The sequence below is a fragment of the Phyllostomus hastatus genome, unplaced genomic scaffold, assembly GCF_019186645.2.
Source record: "Phyllostomus hastatus isolate PE091 unplaced genomic scaffold, TTU_PhHast_1.1 phas_scaffold_78, whole genome shotgun sequence".
Taxonomy (NCBI): domain Eukaryota; kingdom Metazoa; phylum Chordata; class Mammalia; order Chiroptera; family Phyllostomidae; genus Phyllostomus; species Phyllostomus hastatus.
Window position 1 is genome coordinate 50,133,797 of NW_025334041.1, and position 18,865 is coordinate 50,152,661.

The following is an 18,865-nucleotide window of genomic DNA, read 5'->3' on the forward strand; positions in this document are numbered from 1 at the left end:
TAATAATAGTGAATTAAATAGTTCCTTTTGGTCAGTCAGAGAGCACAATATGAGATTTGGGAAATAGTCAATAATATTTAATAACCAATATTTGAGATGCTACCTCACTATGATGTTTGATACATTAACCAAAATTTGGCATACCTTCATTTGTATATTCCATCAACAGAGAAAATTATGGAACCCTAACTAGAGGGAAACTGATATAGGCATCATGTTGAACTTTTCCTTTTTTAGAAAAATAATTTTAAACACCAAGCTCATCCTTTTGACTAAATTCTAATATTTATTACTAAATTAATCTCATTTTTGGGTACAGAGTTAATATTTTGGGATTATTTCATTAAGAAATTTTAAATCAAGGGGTATATTATGTTCCTAATTTAGACATGTCATTTCCAATCAATGTAATTTGGAATTGGTTGTGATGTTTGAGTATACATTTTTAAAAATGAAACAAAAACTAGTTTTAATATTAAAAAATTTACCTGACAAAACCTTTTTCAGTGCTTTGATTAAAAGTTTTATTTTTTCTTCTTCAGATTCACTTTGGTTTTTCATATTCCTCAGATTCTCACTTAACTGTAAGGTACTGTTTTTGGAAACTTCTGCCAGTTTACTTATATTTCTTATCTGGAATAAGAAAAAAAAACAACAATGAGGAAAACACAAAAACACACAATTAGGCATGTTCTGTGATGTTCAACTGCTTAGTTCAACCAAATAAAACTGTCACCAAAATTGAAATAGAAGTGTAGATAATTAACCAATTTTAAAACATTTTAAAGGTCTCTTTTAAAAGATATTTTTGTTATGATGTTTGCTAAACTAATGATGTAAATTTATCTTTTAAAACATTATTAGTATTAAAAATCATTATTTGAAAATAGCATTTGACTTTTCCTGACACAAATTATGTTTTAATGAGACTTTAGCATGCCAAAATATCAATAAATACATAGAAATTACTTAGGGCTACTTACTTAAAGTGGTCATTATGTTTAACAAGTTAAGAGCATTTTCTTTTACACAAGTTAAAACCGTTATTTTCTAAATCTTCCTCAAATTCAAATAATGCACTTCTGTCAAAAGCTTAAAGGAGAGCATTCCTTCTATTAAGAAGCAAGTTTGAACTCGGTGCAGGCTGCGGAGATAAACTTCAAACACTTTGTACACTTGGTGAAGGAATGATAGGACTGAAAGGCTTCCAACCTAGAAGTGTAGATTCTTAAATGTGTGATTTGAGAAAGATCACGGACGTTTTCTTGAGATTCCAAAAAAATTGAGGAAAAGAAAAAAAACAAAAGCAACAGGACAACAGGGCCACCCAGCTGAGCTGCGAGCTCATTGGATGGGTGTGACAGAAGCAGGGCTAATTAGGACCAAACACACCCAGGGGGACCTCCCTTTACTTCCCCACAAAGGAAGCCTGCTTAATTGAGCCATACATATTTTGTGGGAAAGGGTTTAATTATATCATTGGCAAGTAATAAAACAAAAAGTAAATATTTACATGATTAAAAATATGTATCTTAATTTTTGAGTTGTTCTTTGAACCTCTAGAAATTTTAAACTTTAATCTAGATAGTAGTTGCTGAAACAGATTTTAAAAGTTCTCACAAGGAAAAAATGTAACTGATGTTAACTAAACTTATTGTGCTAATCATTTAGCAATATATACATATATCAAGTCATTAGGTGGTACATCTGTCAATTATATCTCTATATAAAAAATGGATAGCAGTAAGTAAGAATACATAACAGCAAAATGAGAATTACAGGAATAAATATTCTGGACAGGAAAGTGCCAAATTATACAGATGAAACCTCAGCAGACATTAGTTGATGCCATATTCAGAAAGGAAGAGATTGCTAAATTACTTCACTCCTAAAACATCTTTCTGCAATCCATCCTCTGTCACAATTCACTCCTGAGAATTCTCTCACAATCTCCCTGGCACTCTTTCCCTTTCTAATCAAGAGGAAAATACCACACCATTTTATCCAACTGACAACCCTGCCCCCACCCTTTTCCAGTTCTCCATTCATGGGCTGATTAAACCGGATTGTGCTAACATGCACTACAGGGGCTATCTTTTAAAAGTATAGTTTAATGGGGTTTGTTTAAGTGTGAAATCTCTGTTTTATGAAAAGGTTCAATATAGTAGTTTAAAATTACATTCAACAATTAAGGATTGTTTTAACCACTGGGATGCAAGACTGGAATTTGCGTTTATGTTCACTGCTGTGTTTCCAACATCTAGATAAATGTCTAGCACATAGTAGTGACTCATAAGTATTTATTCAATAACAAAGAATAACATAAGTGAAAAACTATGTAGCAATACAAAATCATGACTATGCAAATAAAAATTTTCAACATTTGGTATATGTGTAAGGATATTCTCCAACTTGGCTGGTCAGAGGCCTGCTCCAGACTTGGATTCTGGGGCATGTGGAGCAAAGACGCAGGACCATCTGGGGCTGAGGCCCATGGGGGTGAGGCTCTCAGAGCAAACTGTTGTTCTGTAGTATTTGTGTGTGCATGCGCATTCTTGTGTGTGGGTGTACACGCATATATAATAGGTGGTTCTCACCCCTTTCCTAAACTTAATCTCCTGTCCTTCTCTCCACTCTCCTCATCTCTCTGAGATGTTTCATGTACATTTCCTTTTTGTTCAGGAACTGGTTTCTGTTGCATGCAAACAAGAATGATGACTGATACAATATTTAACTTAACATTGGTTAAAAAAAAGAAAGCACTTTAAGAAGTTGGGTTTTTTTTTTATCAAAGGCTCTATGTATATTGTCAAAAAAGGGGCAAGCCAGCCCTGACCACTGTGGCTCAGTTGGTTGGGCATCCCCTTGCAAAGTGAAAGGTCACCATTTTGATTCCCAGTCAGGGCCTGTCTGAGTTATGGGTTCAGTCCCAGATTGGGGTGCATACCAGAGGCAACTGATCAATGGTGCTCTCTCACATCCATGTTTCTCTCTTTTTCTCCCTCCCTTCCCCTTTCTCTAGAAATAAATAAGGAAATTCATTTTTTTAAAAGAGAGTGACCTGGTGAGCACTTCATCTGGTTCTCAAGATGAACACAATGTTATTCACAAGATACATAAAACTGTGTTCATCCTTTAAAGATAATTATAATGTATTAACAAAAAAAATTTTTAAAAACTAGGTCATCAAAAAGTATACTTATCAACTGACCAAAAAAGTAAATGAAATCTTTTCAAATTATTAAAGATTCAATTATAGGTACTTAAATATTACAACTTTAAATATATATATTTTATTGATTATGCTATTACAGTTGTCCCATTTTTTTCTCCCCTTTACTCCCCCCCACCCTGTACTCTCAGCACTCCAGCATTCCCCCCACTTAGTTCATGTCCATGGGTCGTACATTGTAAGTTTTTTGGCTCCTCCATTTCCTATACTATTCTTAACCTACCACTGTCTATTTTGTACCTACCATTTATGCTCCTTATTCCCTGTACCTTTTCCCCCATTCTCCCTGCTCCCCAGCTCCACTGATAACCCTCCATGTGATCTCCATTTACGTGTTTCTGTTCCTGTTCTAGTTGTTTGCCTAGTTTGTTTTTGTCTTTAGGTTCAGTTGTTGATAGTTATTGAGTTTGCTGTCATTTTACTGTTCATAGTTTTGATCTTCTCTTAGATAAGTCCCTTTAACATTTCATATAATAAGGGCTTGGTGAAGATGAACTCCTTTAACTTGACCTTATCTGAGAAGCACTTTATCTGCTCTTCCATTCTAAATGATAGCTTTGCTGGATAGAGCAATCTAGAATGTAGGTCCTTCCTTATCATGACTTTGAATACTTCTTGCAAGACCCTTCTCACCTGCAAGGTTTCTTTTGAGAAATCAGCTGATAGTCTTATGGGAACTCCTTTGTAGGTAACTCTCTCATTTTGTCTTGCTGCTCTTGAGATTCTCTCCTTATCTTGAATCTTGGGTAATGTAATTATGATGTGCCTTAGTTTGTGCTTCCTTGGGTCCAACTTCTTTGGGGCTCTCTGAGCTTCCTGGACTTCCTGGAAATCTATTTCCTTTGCCACATTGGGGAGGTTCTCCTTCATATGTTTTTTGAATAAGTTTTCAATATCTTACTCTTCCTCCTTTCCTTCTGGCACCTCTATGATTTAGATGTTGGAACATTTAAAGTTGTCCCAGAGGTTTCTAAGCCTCTCCTCATTTTCTTGAATTCTTATTTCTTTGTTCTATTCTAGTTGAATGTTTATTCCTTCCTTCTGCTCCAAACCATTGCTTTGAGTCCCAGTTTTCTTCCCTTCATTGTTGGTTCCCTGTATGTTTTTCTTTATTTTACTTTTCATAGACTTTTCATTTTCCTCTCTTTTGTGACCATACTCAACCATTTCTGTGAGCATGCTGATTACCAGTGTTTTGAACTCTGCATCTGATAGGTTGGCTGTTTCTTCATCACTTAGTTCTATTTTTGGAGCTTTGATCTTTCGTGTGGGTAATTTTTTTTGTCTCAGTGTGCCTGTTACATACTAAGGGGTGCAGCTTTAGGTATTCACCATGGTAGGGCAACCCACTTTGCTATATTGTGGCACTGTATGTGGAGACAGGTCAGAGAGGGAACAATGCCACTTGTTCAGCTCTCAGCAGGTTTTCAGTCACTTCCCCCACTACCGACAAGCAAATTGGGTCATTCTAGTGCTGATTCCGGGTGGGTGGGCTCGTGCACATTCCAGGACACCATGGGTCTCTCTAACAAAGTCTCCTTTGAGTTTGTGAGTTTCTCCTGCCACTGCAACCCCCATATTTTTACAGCCAGAGATTCTGGGGCTTTCTTTTCCCATACTGGAACCCTGGGTCACATAGTCAGTTATTCCTCTGGGCTTACCTGCACATAAATGTGAGACCACTTGGTCCGCCAGCTGCTGCTTCACCCACCTGGTCCTCTAGCCACTGCCTTGCCATGCATACTCTCTGCCTTGGCTGTTCATCTCTGCCCCTCCTACCAGTCTGAATGAATGTTTCTTCTGTTATTTCTTGGTTGTGGGACTTCCATATAGTTTGATTTTCTGGCAATTCTGGTTATTTTTTGTTTTTAAATTTGTTGTTGAGCTTCTTTTGGTTGTGGGAGGAGGCAAAATGTATCTTTCTATGCCTTCATCACAGCCAGAACTCTAAAATAACTTTATGGAGATAGTTGATCCAGCCAACATGGAGGTCAGGGTAAACACAGCTTGCCTACTTGCACAACCACAGCAAAAATATAATTACATTATAAAACAAATACCATCCAGAATCATAAAATCCACCTGTATGGAAGTCCAACCACAAGGAATTAAAGAAGTCACATTTAGCCCTGCCTGGTGCAGCTCTGTGGATTGAGCACTGATCTGCAAGTCAAAGGGTAGCTGGTTTGATTCCCAATCATGGCATATGCCTGGGTTGCAGGTAGGTTCCCAGTAGGGGGCACGTGAGAGGCAACTACACATTGATGTTTTTCTCCCTTTCTCTCTCCCCTACTACTCTGTCTAGAAATGAACAAATAAAATCTTTTTAAAAAAATTCACATTTATCTAGATGGGTAGGAGGGGCAGAGATGTGGAGAGGCGCAGAGAGGCATGGAATGGGTGGTTGCACACCTATCTGTGGTAGATAAAAATCAGGAGGGATACCTTTGCAGTGAGGGATCCCAGCACCACACTGGAACACTGAGCCCAGGGTTCCAAGGCCAGGAAGATAAGTTCCCATAACTGCTGGCTAAAAAAACCACTGGGGGTTGGGGTGGCAAAAGAAGCTGCAAGAGTCTCTGGAGTCTCCTCTTAAAGGGTCTGCAACAAACTTAGGACTTATGCAGACTCAGTCCTCTGGGCTTCAGCACTGGGGCAGCAGCTGGAAGGGCACCAGTGGCACATGGGGAGAAATGGAAGTGTCTGGCATCAGGGTGAGTGCCAAGGGATGGCTTTCTCCAGGACAAAACTCCAGAGGCCAGGGAGTACAATTGTTCCCTTTCTGAACCCTCCCCCTCAAAAGCCACAGAGTAGCAACACCATATCTGAGACTCCATCAACCTGATTCACATGGGTTGCCCAGACCTGGGGATTACGTAAGGCTCTGCCCTATCCATTTTACTGGTGCACTTTTCTACAAGAGGCCATGCTACTTAGACAGGGAGTCCAAAGCAGCTCTACCTAGTACATAGAAACAAACACAGGGAGGCTGCCAAAATGAGGAGACAAGGAAATATGGTCCAAATGAAAGAAAAGATCAAAACTCCAGAAAAAGAACTAAACAAAAGGGAGATAAGCAATCTATCACATACAGAGTTCAAAATACTTCTCCCGAAACACTTCTCCCATCATTAGGATGCTCAAGGAACTCATTGGGTACTTTAACAGCATAAAAAAGACCCAGACAGAAATGAAGTTTATACTAAATGAAATAAAGATAAATTTACAGGGAATCAAAAGTAGAGTGGATGAAACCAAGAATCAAATCAATGATTTGGAACACAAGGAAGAAAGAAGTATTCAATCAGAACAACAAGAAAAAAAAAAGAATCTGAAAAAAAGAGAGGATAAGGTTAGTAGCCTCTTGGACAACTTCAAATGTACCAACATTCACATCATAGGGGTGCTGGAAGGAGAAGAGAAAGCAAGAACCTGGAAATCTATTTGAAAAAGTAATGAAAGAAAACTTCCTTAATTTGGTGAAGAAAATAGACATGCAAGCCCAGGAAGCAGAGTCCCAAACAAGATGGATGCAAACAGGACCACACCAAGATATATCAAATTAAAATGCCAAAGGTTAAAGAGAAAGAGAGACTCTTCCAAGCAGCAAGAGAAAAGCAGATAGTTTCCTACAAAGCAGTTTCCATAAGCCTATCAGCCGATTTCTCAAAAGAAACTTTGCAGGCTAGAAGGGACTGGAAAAAAGTATTCAAAGGGATGAAAAGCAGGAACCTGCAACCTAGATTCTATCCAGCAAAGCTATCATTTAGAATGGAAGGACAGATAAAGTGCTTCCCAGACAAGATAAAACTGAAGGAATTCACCATCACCAAGCTATTATTATATGAATTGCTAAAGGGAATCATATAAGAAAAAGAAGAAGATCAAAACAATGAACAGTGAAATGTCTATAAATTCACAACTATCAATAATCGAATCCAAATAACTAAGCAAGAAACAGAACAGAAACAGAATCATAGATATGGAGATGATTTGGAAAGTTGTCAGTTGGGGGGAGGAAAAGGGTAAATGGGAAAAGGTACATGGATTAAGAAGTATGACTAGGTAGGTACAGAAAAGACAAGGGGTGTTAAGAATAGTATAGGAAATGGAGCAGCCAAAGAACTTATATGCATGACCCATGGACATGAACTAAGGGGGGGATTGCCAGAGGGAATGGGGGGCCCCAGGTAGAGGGGGACAAAGGGAGAAAATTTTGGACAACTGTAGTAGCATAATCAATAAAATGTATTAAAAAACACTTTATCATGTTTATCAACCTAGGAAGGAATTCAAGGCAAAAGGGTATATTCCTATTAAAATATTTTCTAACATTAAATTAAATTTTAATGTTAAACTGTGCATATTGGTAGAATTTTAAGTATACACTTGAATTGATAAAAAAGTATTCTTTACTTTGGGAGTCTATAGTTTTCAAAACTTTAGGAGTCTTCTCATTTCAATGTAGTGTTTACTATAAAAGAAATATGTCTACTGAAGTCTATGTTCTATAAACATATAGTAAAGGAAATGTTACAGAAATAGAAAATATGTCAATATTCACATCTACTTCTAAATCTACATTTATCTCTATATCTATATCCTATATTTCCAGGCCTAATAAGAATGCCTAATATTTAGAATCATCCTTTCACTTAGATTCTAAATGGCAGTTTTAAAAATTTCAAATAGTTTGCTTTATTGCTTTTTGGATAAATAAGAGAAGACATTATTTACCTGATTCTTCAGCTCTTGAGCCTGACTGCTCAAATTATGAATCATGGACTCTGTTTGCTGAGCTTTCTGAAGGGCATTCCTTGAGAGGGTCAGGGAGTCCCGACAGCTTGGGCCACCACATGACGAGAGCCCACATGGCATGTCCCCTCGTTCTCCACATACCTAACAGGAGAGATGACTTATATTAAAAAAGAATTTGCTGGCAGAGTTCTTTTAAATATTATCCAGACTCACTGAGGCAAGGCACTGTCTATTCATGTTTTTCTTCAATAGTTGGTCGTATTTACTGTACAGATGTAACCCATGAAATGTTTCTTAAATAACTAAATTAGCATCTAAATTATTTATTATCAGCCTTGTGCCAACCAATGTCATTTTTATACTTATACTTTTTGTGGAAAATTGTCAAATGTCTAGCATTTCCATGTTAATTTTATTTTTTTTTAAATAAAAGTTACCTTTTACTTATAAAGAAGCAGAAATAGCAAACTGTACTCTTTGGGAAACAGTAAATAATATAAAACAATAAAGTCAAGCTACAAGTTATACTCTTTGATATTTCTTAAATTTTGAATTAAGAAATAAAAACATAAATATATTTATATTATTTACACATTATATAATAGAACACATATATTTATACATTTATAAAAAATAAAAAAGAACTATAAGGTATGACAGGAAAATATGATGGAAGAGATCTGTGTGCCAAGTAGAGATGACAAATGCTTTTATTACACTATATGAATATTTACCTTTTCCTTCAATATTTGGATATCTGGTGTCTTAATCTGTTTTAATTTTTCCAATGACGAGTTTTCTTTTGAGGTTAGTGTATCTATGATGTTAAGTAAATCAATCCGGTTTTTTTCAGAATTATTAATGATGGAAGTAATTTCACTAATTTTTTTTTCAGCAGATGATGATCTGTGATAATACTTCTTGATGTTCTCTGAGAAATCTATATTACAAATTGAGGTAAGATAAATGTTGTGAAAACAAGTGAAATTATACATTGGCTATCAAGACAATCATTTCACAATTTGACTACTATCTTTATTTAAATGACAATATAAAAATTCAACATTCTTCCTTGGATTTGCACTTCATGAGGGAAGAGTTGATGTAGTATAAAAAACATGGATATCATAGACATAGAACATTCAGACCTACGTCTGCAGGAATGCATTTGAACGTTGGCTCACCTTTTACTGTCTGGATATGTCTTTGAGCAAAGTGGTTAACCTCTTAGTGTGTCCTCATTTGTACATTGTGGTGATAATTGGTGAGTATTAAGTGAGATATGAAAATACTTTGTAATGCATTCCACAAGTATATGAATTATGTATTAATTATGAACCTGAATATGATAAACCAACTAAATTTACCTAATCATACCGGGCATGAGTAGACAAACTTGTCCTGCAGAGTAGCAGGGAATACATGTTTTAGGTTTGCCAGCCATAGTGTTTCTGTCAGAAGGACTCAATTCTGGCAATGCTGTGGGAAAGCAGCAGCAGACAACACGTAAACAAATCAGTGAGGTCTTCTAATGAAACTTTATTTACAAAGATAGGTTATAGGTAGGATTTGCTGGCAAACTATCAGCTGTCTGCTGACCTCTGATGACGGCAGCCCACATTTGTTGGGTACTTTCTATATGCCTGTACTTCCCATCCATTTCCTTCCTTAACCTTCACAGAACACTGTGAGGTATGCATTAGTGTGATCACCCTCATTCAACAAGTGAGTACATGAGGCTCTGAGGAGGTAAGATCTTTGCCTGAGGTCTCACTGCTAGGAAGAGAGGAAGCCAGGATTTGAAGCCAGGGTAGTGTGGGTATAGAATCTGTGTCACTTTTTTATATTTTCCATATTTTTATTAAAATGCAAATTCATGAAAGTAATATGGTATATTTTAATATAAATTATAATATTTAGGGATTTAAACTATAACTTCATATCTTAGGAAGAGAGGCTCGAGGTCCTACTCTCTACTCCCTACATAAACATCACCCAGGCACCAAGCACACCTTATCTTTTAAACTCCCTGGTTCTTACCCTGCTATACCCTTAACACATATGATTTTCATTTATCCTGAAACAAAACAAAACAAACGGTGTTCCTATTGCTTGGAATGATTTTCTTTCTTTGTCTGGCAAATTTATCTTCTTTCTGTGAAGCCCAATTCCTTTGTCACCTACTCCCTGAAGTCTTTCCGAATAAACTCAGGAATTCTGTTTTGCTACTCTGTTCCTGAAGTAACTGAAGAAGCTCTAATTTAGACTTTTTGTTTGCAATTGTTTATATGCCTGTCTTCCCCCTAGACTGGAATAACTTAAGGGCAAGGATATGCAATGTTCATCTCCCCAGCAGAGTGTTAGACATTGAGAAAGAACTCAGTAACTGCTTTTGAAGTGCAAATTCGAGAGGCATAGCAAGAGGGTGTTTTTCCATTCCCCTCCCTGGCTTGGGCTACCACTGGGAGAGTTCCAGTTCTCTCAGTGGAATCAGCAAATTCTTCTCTCTTGGCATGGTATTTACTGAGTATCATCAGTAATTATTTCAGTAAATGTAGGTCTGTCTTTAGGGTCATAATTGTCACCTATTTAGTCTCTTTTAGATCAAGTTCTGATGAAAAACAGGAGCACACAGGACAAAGAAAAGCAGACAGTATTTTGGCCTTGAGGTGGGTTTCCTGTATATTTTCACTTTACCTTTCAATTAGATGGGTTAGGTATGAGTAAGTTCAGTGCTGCCCTCCCCGTAGTATCAAGTTGTCCATTTCCAAATATAACAGAGATCTCATCTGAGATCAGGAGAAGAGCTATTCAAAGTTTTGCTTCAGTGTTCCATTTCTCCTCCAAGTTTATCTTGGCTTTGCCCTGGCTCCCATTCATTTTCGAGAACTATGTAATGTGAATTGTGGGCTTCCAGTATGTTACATGACTTGACCCCTACAAAGTTCTTATGAGGAAGTTCTTTTTGCTAATATCCCATTGTATTTATGGTCGCTGGAAATTGAGTGGCTCATACTCAGGACAGCATAGAAACATATCTCTCTTATTCCCTTACACTTGTTAGAATTTCTAATTTGCTGATTTCAAAGGACCCCTTGCATGGTTTGGCTCTAGAAGATTTCTTTGGTATTTGGTTAGTATCAGACATTGTTAGCTTTATACATGATTTTGAGCAAATGCTATCTGGGATCTGCAATATTTAAAAAGTCAAAATATTCATGTACAAATAATACATTCAATGAGTGTGCTTTCATGTTCTAAAGTGCTTGAACACTTGGCAATAAGCACAGGGTAACTTGCTAATGGAATGCACTATGGCTTTTGTAAACATTTGTCCAGAAACAGACAGTTGAAGTACATTTTCTCTCTTACCCATGATGCTTGCATTATGGGCACTGGTGTGCAAATCAATTTCTTCCTGAAGATTTTCAAGTAAGAGGTCTGATTCATTCATCATTTTTATTATTGTTTCTTTCAGATCTTGAAATTCATACACTGTTTTCAGTTGCTCACTTAGCTGCATAATTTGTTTCCTACAGGGGAAAATGAAAATAAACATAGTGAAGCTTATATTACATTTGATAGATTGGTAGAAAAACACATGTAAAAAATTGTCCTTATTATTATGGCAATTACCTCATAATTAGAATAGATTGCCCCCCACCCCATTTTTGATTTGGCAGTTTATAATTCTGTTTATGGCTTATATCTTTCTTGTTAATTCAACTTCCTGGAATATTTCATTACCCACTTAAGATATGATCAGCATACAAGGTTTAGTAGAATAAAGGTTTTTGAATCTTTCAATATCAGCTGTTTACATTCTGTCTCCCTTTGCTTTGTGTTTCAAATACATATATGCAGACATGGCATGTTTAAATCAGCCTGAAAGAGCCAATCTATATTCAGCTCTCAACATAGAACCTCTGCACAGACTAGGATAAAGATTAGTTCTTCATTTAGAATAAAATCTGCTTCCAGCAATGTTCCTTTTACTGCTATTTCTGTATGTGCTCTTAACTTTTAACTCCCACAAGTGACAAGGAGGTTCCTTGTTTGTAAGTGTACCCTGTGTGTGTTTATTTGCCATTACCTTCTTCTCTGATGCTACAAACCAAGATGAACCCAAAGAGGCCCACAACAAGACACATCATAATCAAAATGCCAAAGGTTAAAGACAAAGAGAGACTCTTAAAAGCAGCAAGAGAAAAGCAGTTAGTTATCTACAAGGGAGCTCCCATAAGGCTGTTAGCTGGTTTCTCAAAAGAAATTTTGTAGGCCAGAAGGGATTGGCATGAAATATTCAAAGTGATGAAAATCAAAGGCTTCCAACCAAGATTACTTTACCAGTAAAGCTATCATTTAGAACCAAAGGACAGATAAGGAGCATCCCAGACAAGAAAAAACTAAAGGAGTTCATCTCTACCAATCCAGTATTGCAAGAAATGATAGTCTTCTTTAAGAAAAAGATAAAAATATGAAAAATAAAATGACAATAACTATATATCTATCAACAGTTACTTTAAATGCAGATAGATTAGATATTCCAATCAAAAGACATACAGTCGCTGAATAGATAACAAAAATAAGACCCTTACATGTTGCCTACAAAAGACTCACTTCAGATTGAAAGACCACACAGACCAAAAGTAAAGGGACAGAAAAAGATATTTCGTGAAAATTAAAATGAAAAAAAAAACTGGGGTAGAAATACTTACACCAGACAAAATAGACTTTAAAATAAAGGCCATAACAAGAGACAGTGGGGAATCCAGCAAGTCCACTTCTGGGCATTTATCTGAAGAAATCCAAAACACTAAATCAAAAAGACATGTGCAGCCATACGTTCACTGCAACATTATTTACAGTAGCCAAGAAATGAAAGCAACCTAAGTGTCCATCAATAGATGAATAGATAAAGAAGTGGTGCATATATACAATAAAATATGACTCAGTCATAAAAAAAGAATGAAATCTTGCCATCTGCAACAATATGGATGAACCTAGCGAGTATTATGCTGAGTGAAATAAGTCAGACAAAGACAAAAACCATATGATTTCACTTATATGTGGCATCTACAATAAAAAAACAAAATAAACAAACAAGCAGATCAGAAACAGACTTATACAGAGAACATTTTGATGATTGACAGATAGAGCAGGGTGGGGGATGGATGAAAAAGGTGAAGGGATTAAGACGAACAAATTGGTAGTTACAGAATAGTCACAGGGATGTAAAGTGCAGCACAGATAAGATAGTCAATAATATTCTAATAACTATATAAGATGGGGACTAGATTTATCAGGGTGACTGATCACTTAGTAAGTTATATAAATGTCTAATCACTGGGGTGTACATCTGAAACTAATATAAAAATGTATACAACATCATTGGAAAATAAAATTATTTTTTAAAAAAGACAAACATAACTACCAGCCTGACTATTTATCAATTAACTGGACAGTTATCATTTCCCTAATGTCAACATACATTTAAGTACATTTCTAAACTGAAGGCTGTTAAAGCTCAGTAGAAGTTAAGATACATCAGGAACTTCACTATCTATTGCTCAAGCATAAATCTTACCGAACAGCGTCATGGCAATTCTTGACTTTTAAGAATTCCCCTGATGAGAAAACAAGATGTTTCAAAATGTTTTCTATTTCAGACATGTTCTCTCTGAGGCCTTTGAAGTCAGCCTCACAGACAGACAGGTTTTTGCTTTTATCTTCCATGTTAGTGGCCAGCCTAATTAACCCATGCACTGCATTGGAGAGGAAAGAAATGGTGTGGTCCCACTGATCAAAGCACGAGTGACACCGAAGACAAGCAGGGAATTCCTGGCCATGACCCCGTGCACAGTGATCACATCGCTGGCCACTGACACCTTCCCGGCAGTGACATATGCCAGTGTTCTGGTCACAGATGGGCTTCTGGGTACCTTCCCTGTTGCAGTCACATGCTAAAAAAAAGAGAAAGGAGCAGAGATGTCATTCACCTGGTCTTTTACTTATGACTAGCTCAAGAAGAAAGACTTCCCCCCTTTCCTGAGAACCTCCCCAGTCCCCATTTGTAAGGTGAACATTTAAAACCAGTACAAATTCAGAGACCTATGCAATGGCCATTAAAATACAGCATTTCTTGGAGGTGGAGGAGGGTATAGGGGGAATAAATGGTAATGGGAAAAATACAATAAAAAATGAAAATGAAAAACTTCACACCTTTGGGGGAAAAACCCATTATGGACATCTGTTCTCTTCAATACATAGATTTGCACCCTAAGAGTGATCCAGTACTCCATTGTATTTATGTCACATCATTCCTTTAACCAACTCCCTCGTTAACAGTGACCTCAGAGTATCAAGCATTTACTGATACTTTAAAGGTGGGAAATCACTCAACTGCAAATTGGCTCTGCACTGAGATAAGGCTTAGTGAAGGAGGAAATAAGTATAGAAAAGAACAAATGAAGATTTAAAAAAAATACAGCATTGTTCTTTTCATTCCACTAACAAATCAGTCCATGGTTTCTACATGGAAAAAATTAGATGCCTTTTAAAAATGTGAGGGTGAGTGTTTGTGTGTGGGTTCTTTACCTATTTCAATGAGGGACATGGATCTAACTGTTGACAATACACTAGTGACCGCAGCTCGTGTCCCCAGGGGTGACTTGGTCATGTCAAAGATTCTAAGAATTCCCATGACCACACCGTTTCGCAGTAAAACCCAGTCTGGGCATGCTGACTCATGCTGTCTTCCATTATAGAAGGAGAACTATCCCATTCTCAAAAAAAAGCAGGGGGAAGGGTGAGGTCATTCCTTGGTATTTACCCAAAGGAGATGAAAACTTATAACCACGCAAAAATCTGCATACAAATGCTTATAGCAACTTTTCATAATTGCCAAAACTTGAAAGTAACCAACATGTTGTTCAGTAGGTGAATGGATAAATAAACTGTGGTACAATTCTACAATAAAAAAATTATTCAGTTAAAAACAAATGAGCTTCAAGCCATGAAATGCTTGGAAATTTAAATGCTTATTAACTAAGTGAACTAAGCCAATTTGAAAAGACTACATACTGTCTGATTCCAACTATAGGACATTCTAGCAAAGACAAAACTATTAAAAGAATACAAAGATTTGTGTTTGCCAGGGGTGAGGTGAGGGTGGAGGTGGTGTACTAGATAGAATAGGCAGAGCACAGAAGATTTTTAGGGCAGTCTAAATATTCTGTATGCTATTATAATGAATGGATAAATGTCATTATACGTTTATCCAAACCTATAGAACGTTCAATTCCAAGAGTGGACTATAAGGTAAATTATGGACTTTGATGATTATAATGCTTCAATGTGGAATCATCAGTTGTAACAAATGTATCACTTTTGGGGATGCTGATCATGGGGAAGGTTATGCATCTATGGGGGCAGGAGAAATATGGAAATTTCTATACCTTCCTCTCAATTTTGCTGTAACCCTAAAATTGCTGTAAAAAAAATAAAGTGTTTTTAAAAAGGGAGAAAATTAAATTTATTTTGCCTTAATAATAAAAAAAATCTATAGTACATGCACGTTAATTAAGTAGGTTTTTGATGAAGCCTCAGGATGGGGGATAGAAGAGCTACTGAAGTTACTTCAATTTCCAAAAGGCCAGGGGATCACTAGCCTGTGTAACTGGACTAATTGCAAGGAACAAGAGATTTAAATGTACATTTGACAGCTTGAATAAAAATACATGCTAATTACAAATGAAAACTGATTACCATATTAGGCCACTCAACTGGGCTTCTGCCTGGCAGGTTTGCTTTGGTCCAGAGGCCACAGCAGGAACTGCTTAGGAGCAGCACTCTGTCACCTCAACAGCTGGAGGCCAAGGGCCCCTGTTAACCACTCTCCTCCAGGACTTTAAGTGGGGTCTGTGGCCTGAGCTGACCATTTACAAAGTTTTCTCCATAAAAGATGAAAGCATTTTTATAAAATGAGATTATTGAAATATTAGAAGGACACAAGGAAAGAGCCCCTCTAAGACAGATTTTCCAAGAGCCAAAATACCTCCCTGGTTTTTAAAGTAGCCATTCCACTTAGGAAACTGAGTGAGACTGGGGAAAACCATTCAAAATAAATATCTGAATGGGACAAGGAAATGAAAGCATTTTTTTAGCTACTAAAGCACATTTATTTAAAAATTGGAAAGGAACAAAGAGTTGCAATGTGTGTAGATGACAAGCCTATCATGTCTGTTATTTCTTCGGGTTGACTTCTTTTGGAAGCTGACTTTAAATAGAGATTCAAAAACCCATTTTCCTAGAACCTAACCCAGATTTTAAATTCGTACTGTCCAATTTGGTAGCTACTAACCACATGTGGCCATTTAGATTTAAATAAATTAAATGAAATAACCATTTTTTTTTTCATTTGAACCAGCCACACTGCAAATGCTCAAGAGCTACACGTGGCTCCTGCATTGGGAAGGGCAGATGTACATTTTCATCTCTGCAGAAAGTGCTGTTAGACCGCGTCGGTCCTAAATCCTACAAGTGCTAAGACATGGCATGACAGGCACCAGAACTCAGACTCCTTGAGGATAGGGACCTTGTCATATTTGTTCACTACCTAGAGTGCTCAGTAGACACTGTATTAATGTTTTAAAATAAATGAATGAGTGAATATGTAAAGGTCCCAGATTTATGAGAGAGCCATGTTGAGGAAGCCTCCACTGGCTTCCTGCCGTATATCTCCCAGGCTGTACCTCAATCCAGAGTAGCTCTTTTTGTCAACATGCTTCCAAATAGCAGAAAATTGGCTGTAAGTCATAACCTCAGAGGTCAGTTCCATTTTAATGACTTAGAGGAATGTTAAAATGGGACACAAGTTTGAACATAGGCTAACATTTAATATAGTGTAAAGTTTTAATGCAGGGTAAAAAATCTTTTTTATGGGGCCACAAAAATATTATTTTCAAAACTGGAATTAAAATTGGTGAATTTTCTACCAAATAAAGGAGTTTGAAATTCAGTTGGTTCATAGCATGCTTGTGGTAGGACCAGGCTGACTGTACTCATGTTTTTAGAATTACCAATACTTACGAATGCATTGCCCCAGTGGGTCACGATAGTAATCTTCCTGGCACTCACTGCAGCGTCTCCCACCATAGCCTAATTTACACAGACACTGGCCTGTAACCTGTGAGAATATTCATGGGTGAGGAATTAACAAGCTTTCTGATAAAAAAAAATAATGCATTTTAGTACAGAACAGTTTTCCCTCCAGTGATTTAGAACATACAGCTGTGCAGTCAGAGAAGGGATGATTCCCACGGTCAGCAATGACCTCCAACAATGCCAAGGATCAGGAGTTCCTGTGTTTTGGCTTGGGGCTCTTGAATATACCGCCTGCTTCCAGCTGTTCAAGGACAGGTGGCCCCAAACTGGGAAATATACACAGATGTAAATGAAAACAAAACATATAATGGGAAACAGGCCACATTCTTTTCCTCTACAGTTACTGGAGTTCTCCCAAAACACAGAGTGGCTAAAGACCTGGCTGAACATTCATCAATTAATTCAGCAAATAGTGTTTCCATGATGGAATGTCCAATGGAGTTTCTCCCAACTGGACCAGTGTTTTGCTGAACAAGACATTATGTTTTGCACTTGATGTTGGATCATTTAATGACAGCTATTTTAACTGTGTTTTGGAGAGAGTGTCAAACTTTTCTGTACCCTCCCAACTGGATTCTTGACCAGCTATTTTGAAAACTGAGGGAGTTGCAAAATTAATAAGAGAAAAATATAGAAGCAAATCACTATTGTAGTGATCCTAGCTTATACTTGACCAAATCTACCTAAACAACAGCAACCCCACCGATATTCTTTCAGTGAACATGTAGCTGGATTCAAAAAGCGACTGGGTCTACTACGTTTCTACCCATCTTTGGAATAATTGCTAGCATCTGCTCAAATAGAGTTATGGGAAGGTTGGTGCCCCTGAGGACTATCATACTGCTGGTTGTCCTTGACTGCTGGTCAATGCTTTATTACACTAATGCAGAATTTGCATCTTGTAACTTGTTCCCATTGTTCTGAGGCCCATCTTATGGGCTGCACAAAACAGGCAGCCTCACTCTTCCCTCTTACAGTCCTTACCCCAACTCCACTCTCATTCTCCACAGTCATTCTCATCTTGTGTTTGCTGCTCTTCTTCAGGCTGACCACCCATAACTTTCAGATCTTCACCACAGAATAGCATGGTTCTATCCACTGTCCTAGTTGTCTTCTTTTAGACACATATTAGTTTGTCAATACAATGTTTAAAAAGTACTCAGAAATGACGACAGTGTTCAAAGAGCCACCTGGCTAGTACAGAGGACAATGGGACAATGCCTGCCCTGAACATGGGTATGGCCTTCCACTAATCCAGCCTGAATGGGCCTTGCCTCCTTGACAGCCCATCCCACAGCTGGCTCACTTGAAGCACACCATGAAAATCCTGAGATATTGTTCACATGAGCTGGTGCCAATTTATTATTCCCACCCTGTATTTATGTAAATTTTTAAAACCCAGTTGCAAAAATTGACCTGTACCCTGTTAAGATCTCATCTTGTTTCCAGACAGCCTGTTAGGATATCTTGTCTCTTATTCTGTCTTTATCACATTAGCTTGTAACTTTGCAATATCTGCAAATCTGAAAAGCATGTTTCTCCATCTTGGCTTAAGCTGTTGATGAAAATGTTGGACGGCACATTTGTGTCTTTCTGTAAGAATACACTGGGGACCATCTACTGGCTGAGAGAGAGGCATTTATCATAGCTGTTTAAACAACTGAGATTCTAAATGTCCACATGTGTCCTCTGTGCTCCAATGAAAAGTAT

At 37.3% G+C, this 18,865-nt stretch overlaps 1 protein-coding gene across 1 annotated transcript in view; it reads right to left on the bottom strand.

The window, feature by feature from the left end:
• LAMB4 (laminin subunit beta 4) overlaps positions 1–18,865 on the bottom strand; it is a 116,712-nt gene that overhangs the window by 17,636 nt on the left and 80,211 nt on the right. The window contains exons 26-31 of the mRNA XM_045827792.1: positions 17,081–17,177; positions 13,578–13,953; positions 11,363–11,523; positions 8,725–8,930; positions 7,970–8,131; positions 489–633 (exon numbers count right to left, since the gene is read on the bottom strand). Coding sequence (XP_045683748.1) covers positions 489–633; positions 7,970–8,131; positions 8,725–8,930; positions 11,363–11,523; positions 13,578–13,953; positions 17,081–17,177 — 1,147 coding nt within the window. The remainder of the gene's footprint in view (positions 1–488; positions 634–7,969; positions 8,132–8,724; positions 8,931–11,362; positions 11,524–13,577; positions 13,954–17,080; positions 17,178–18,865) is intronic.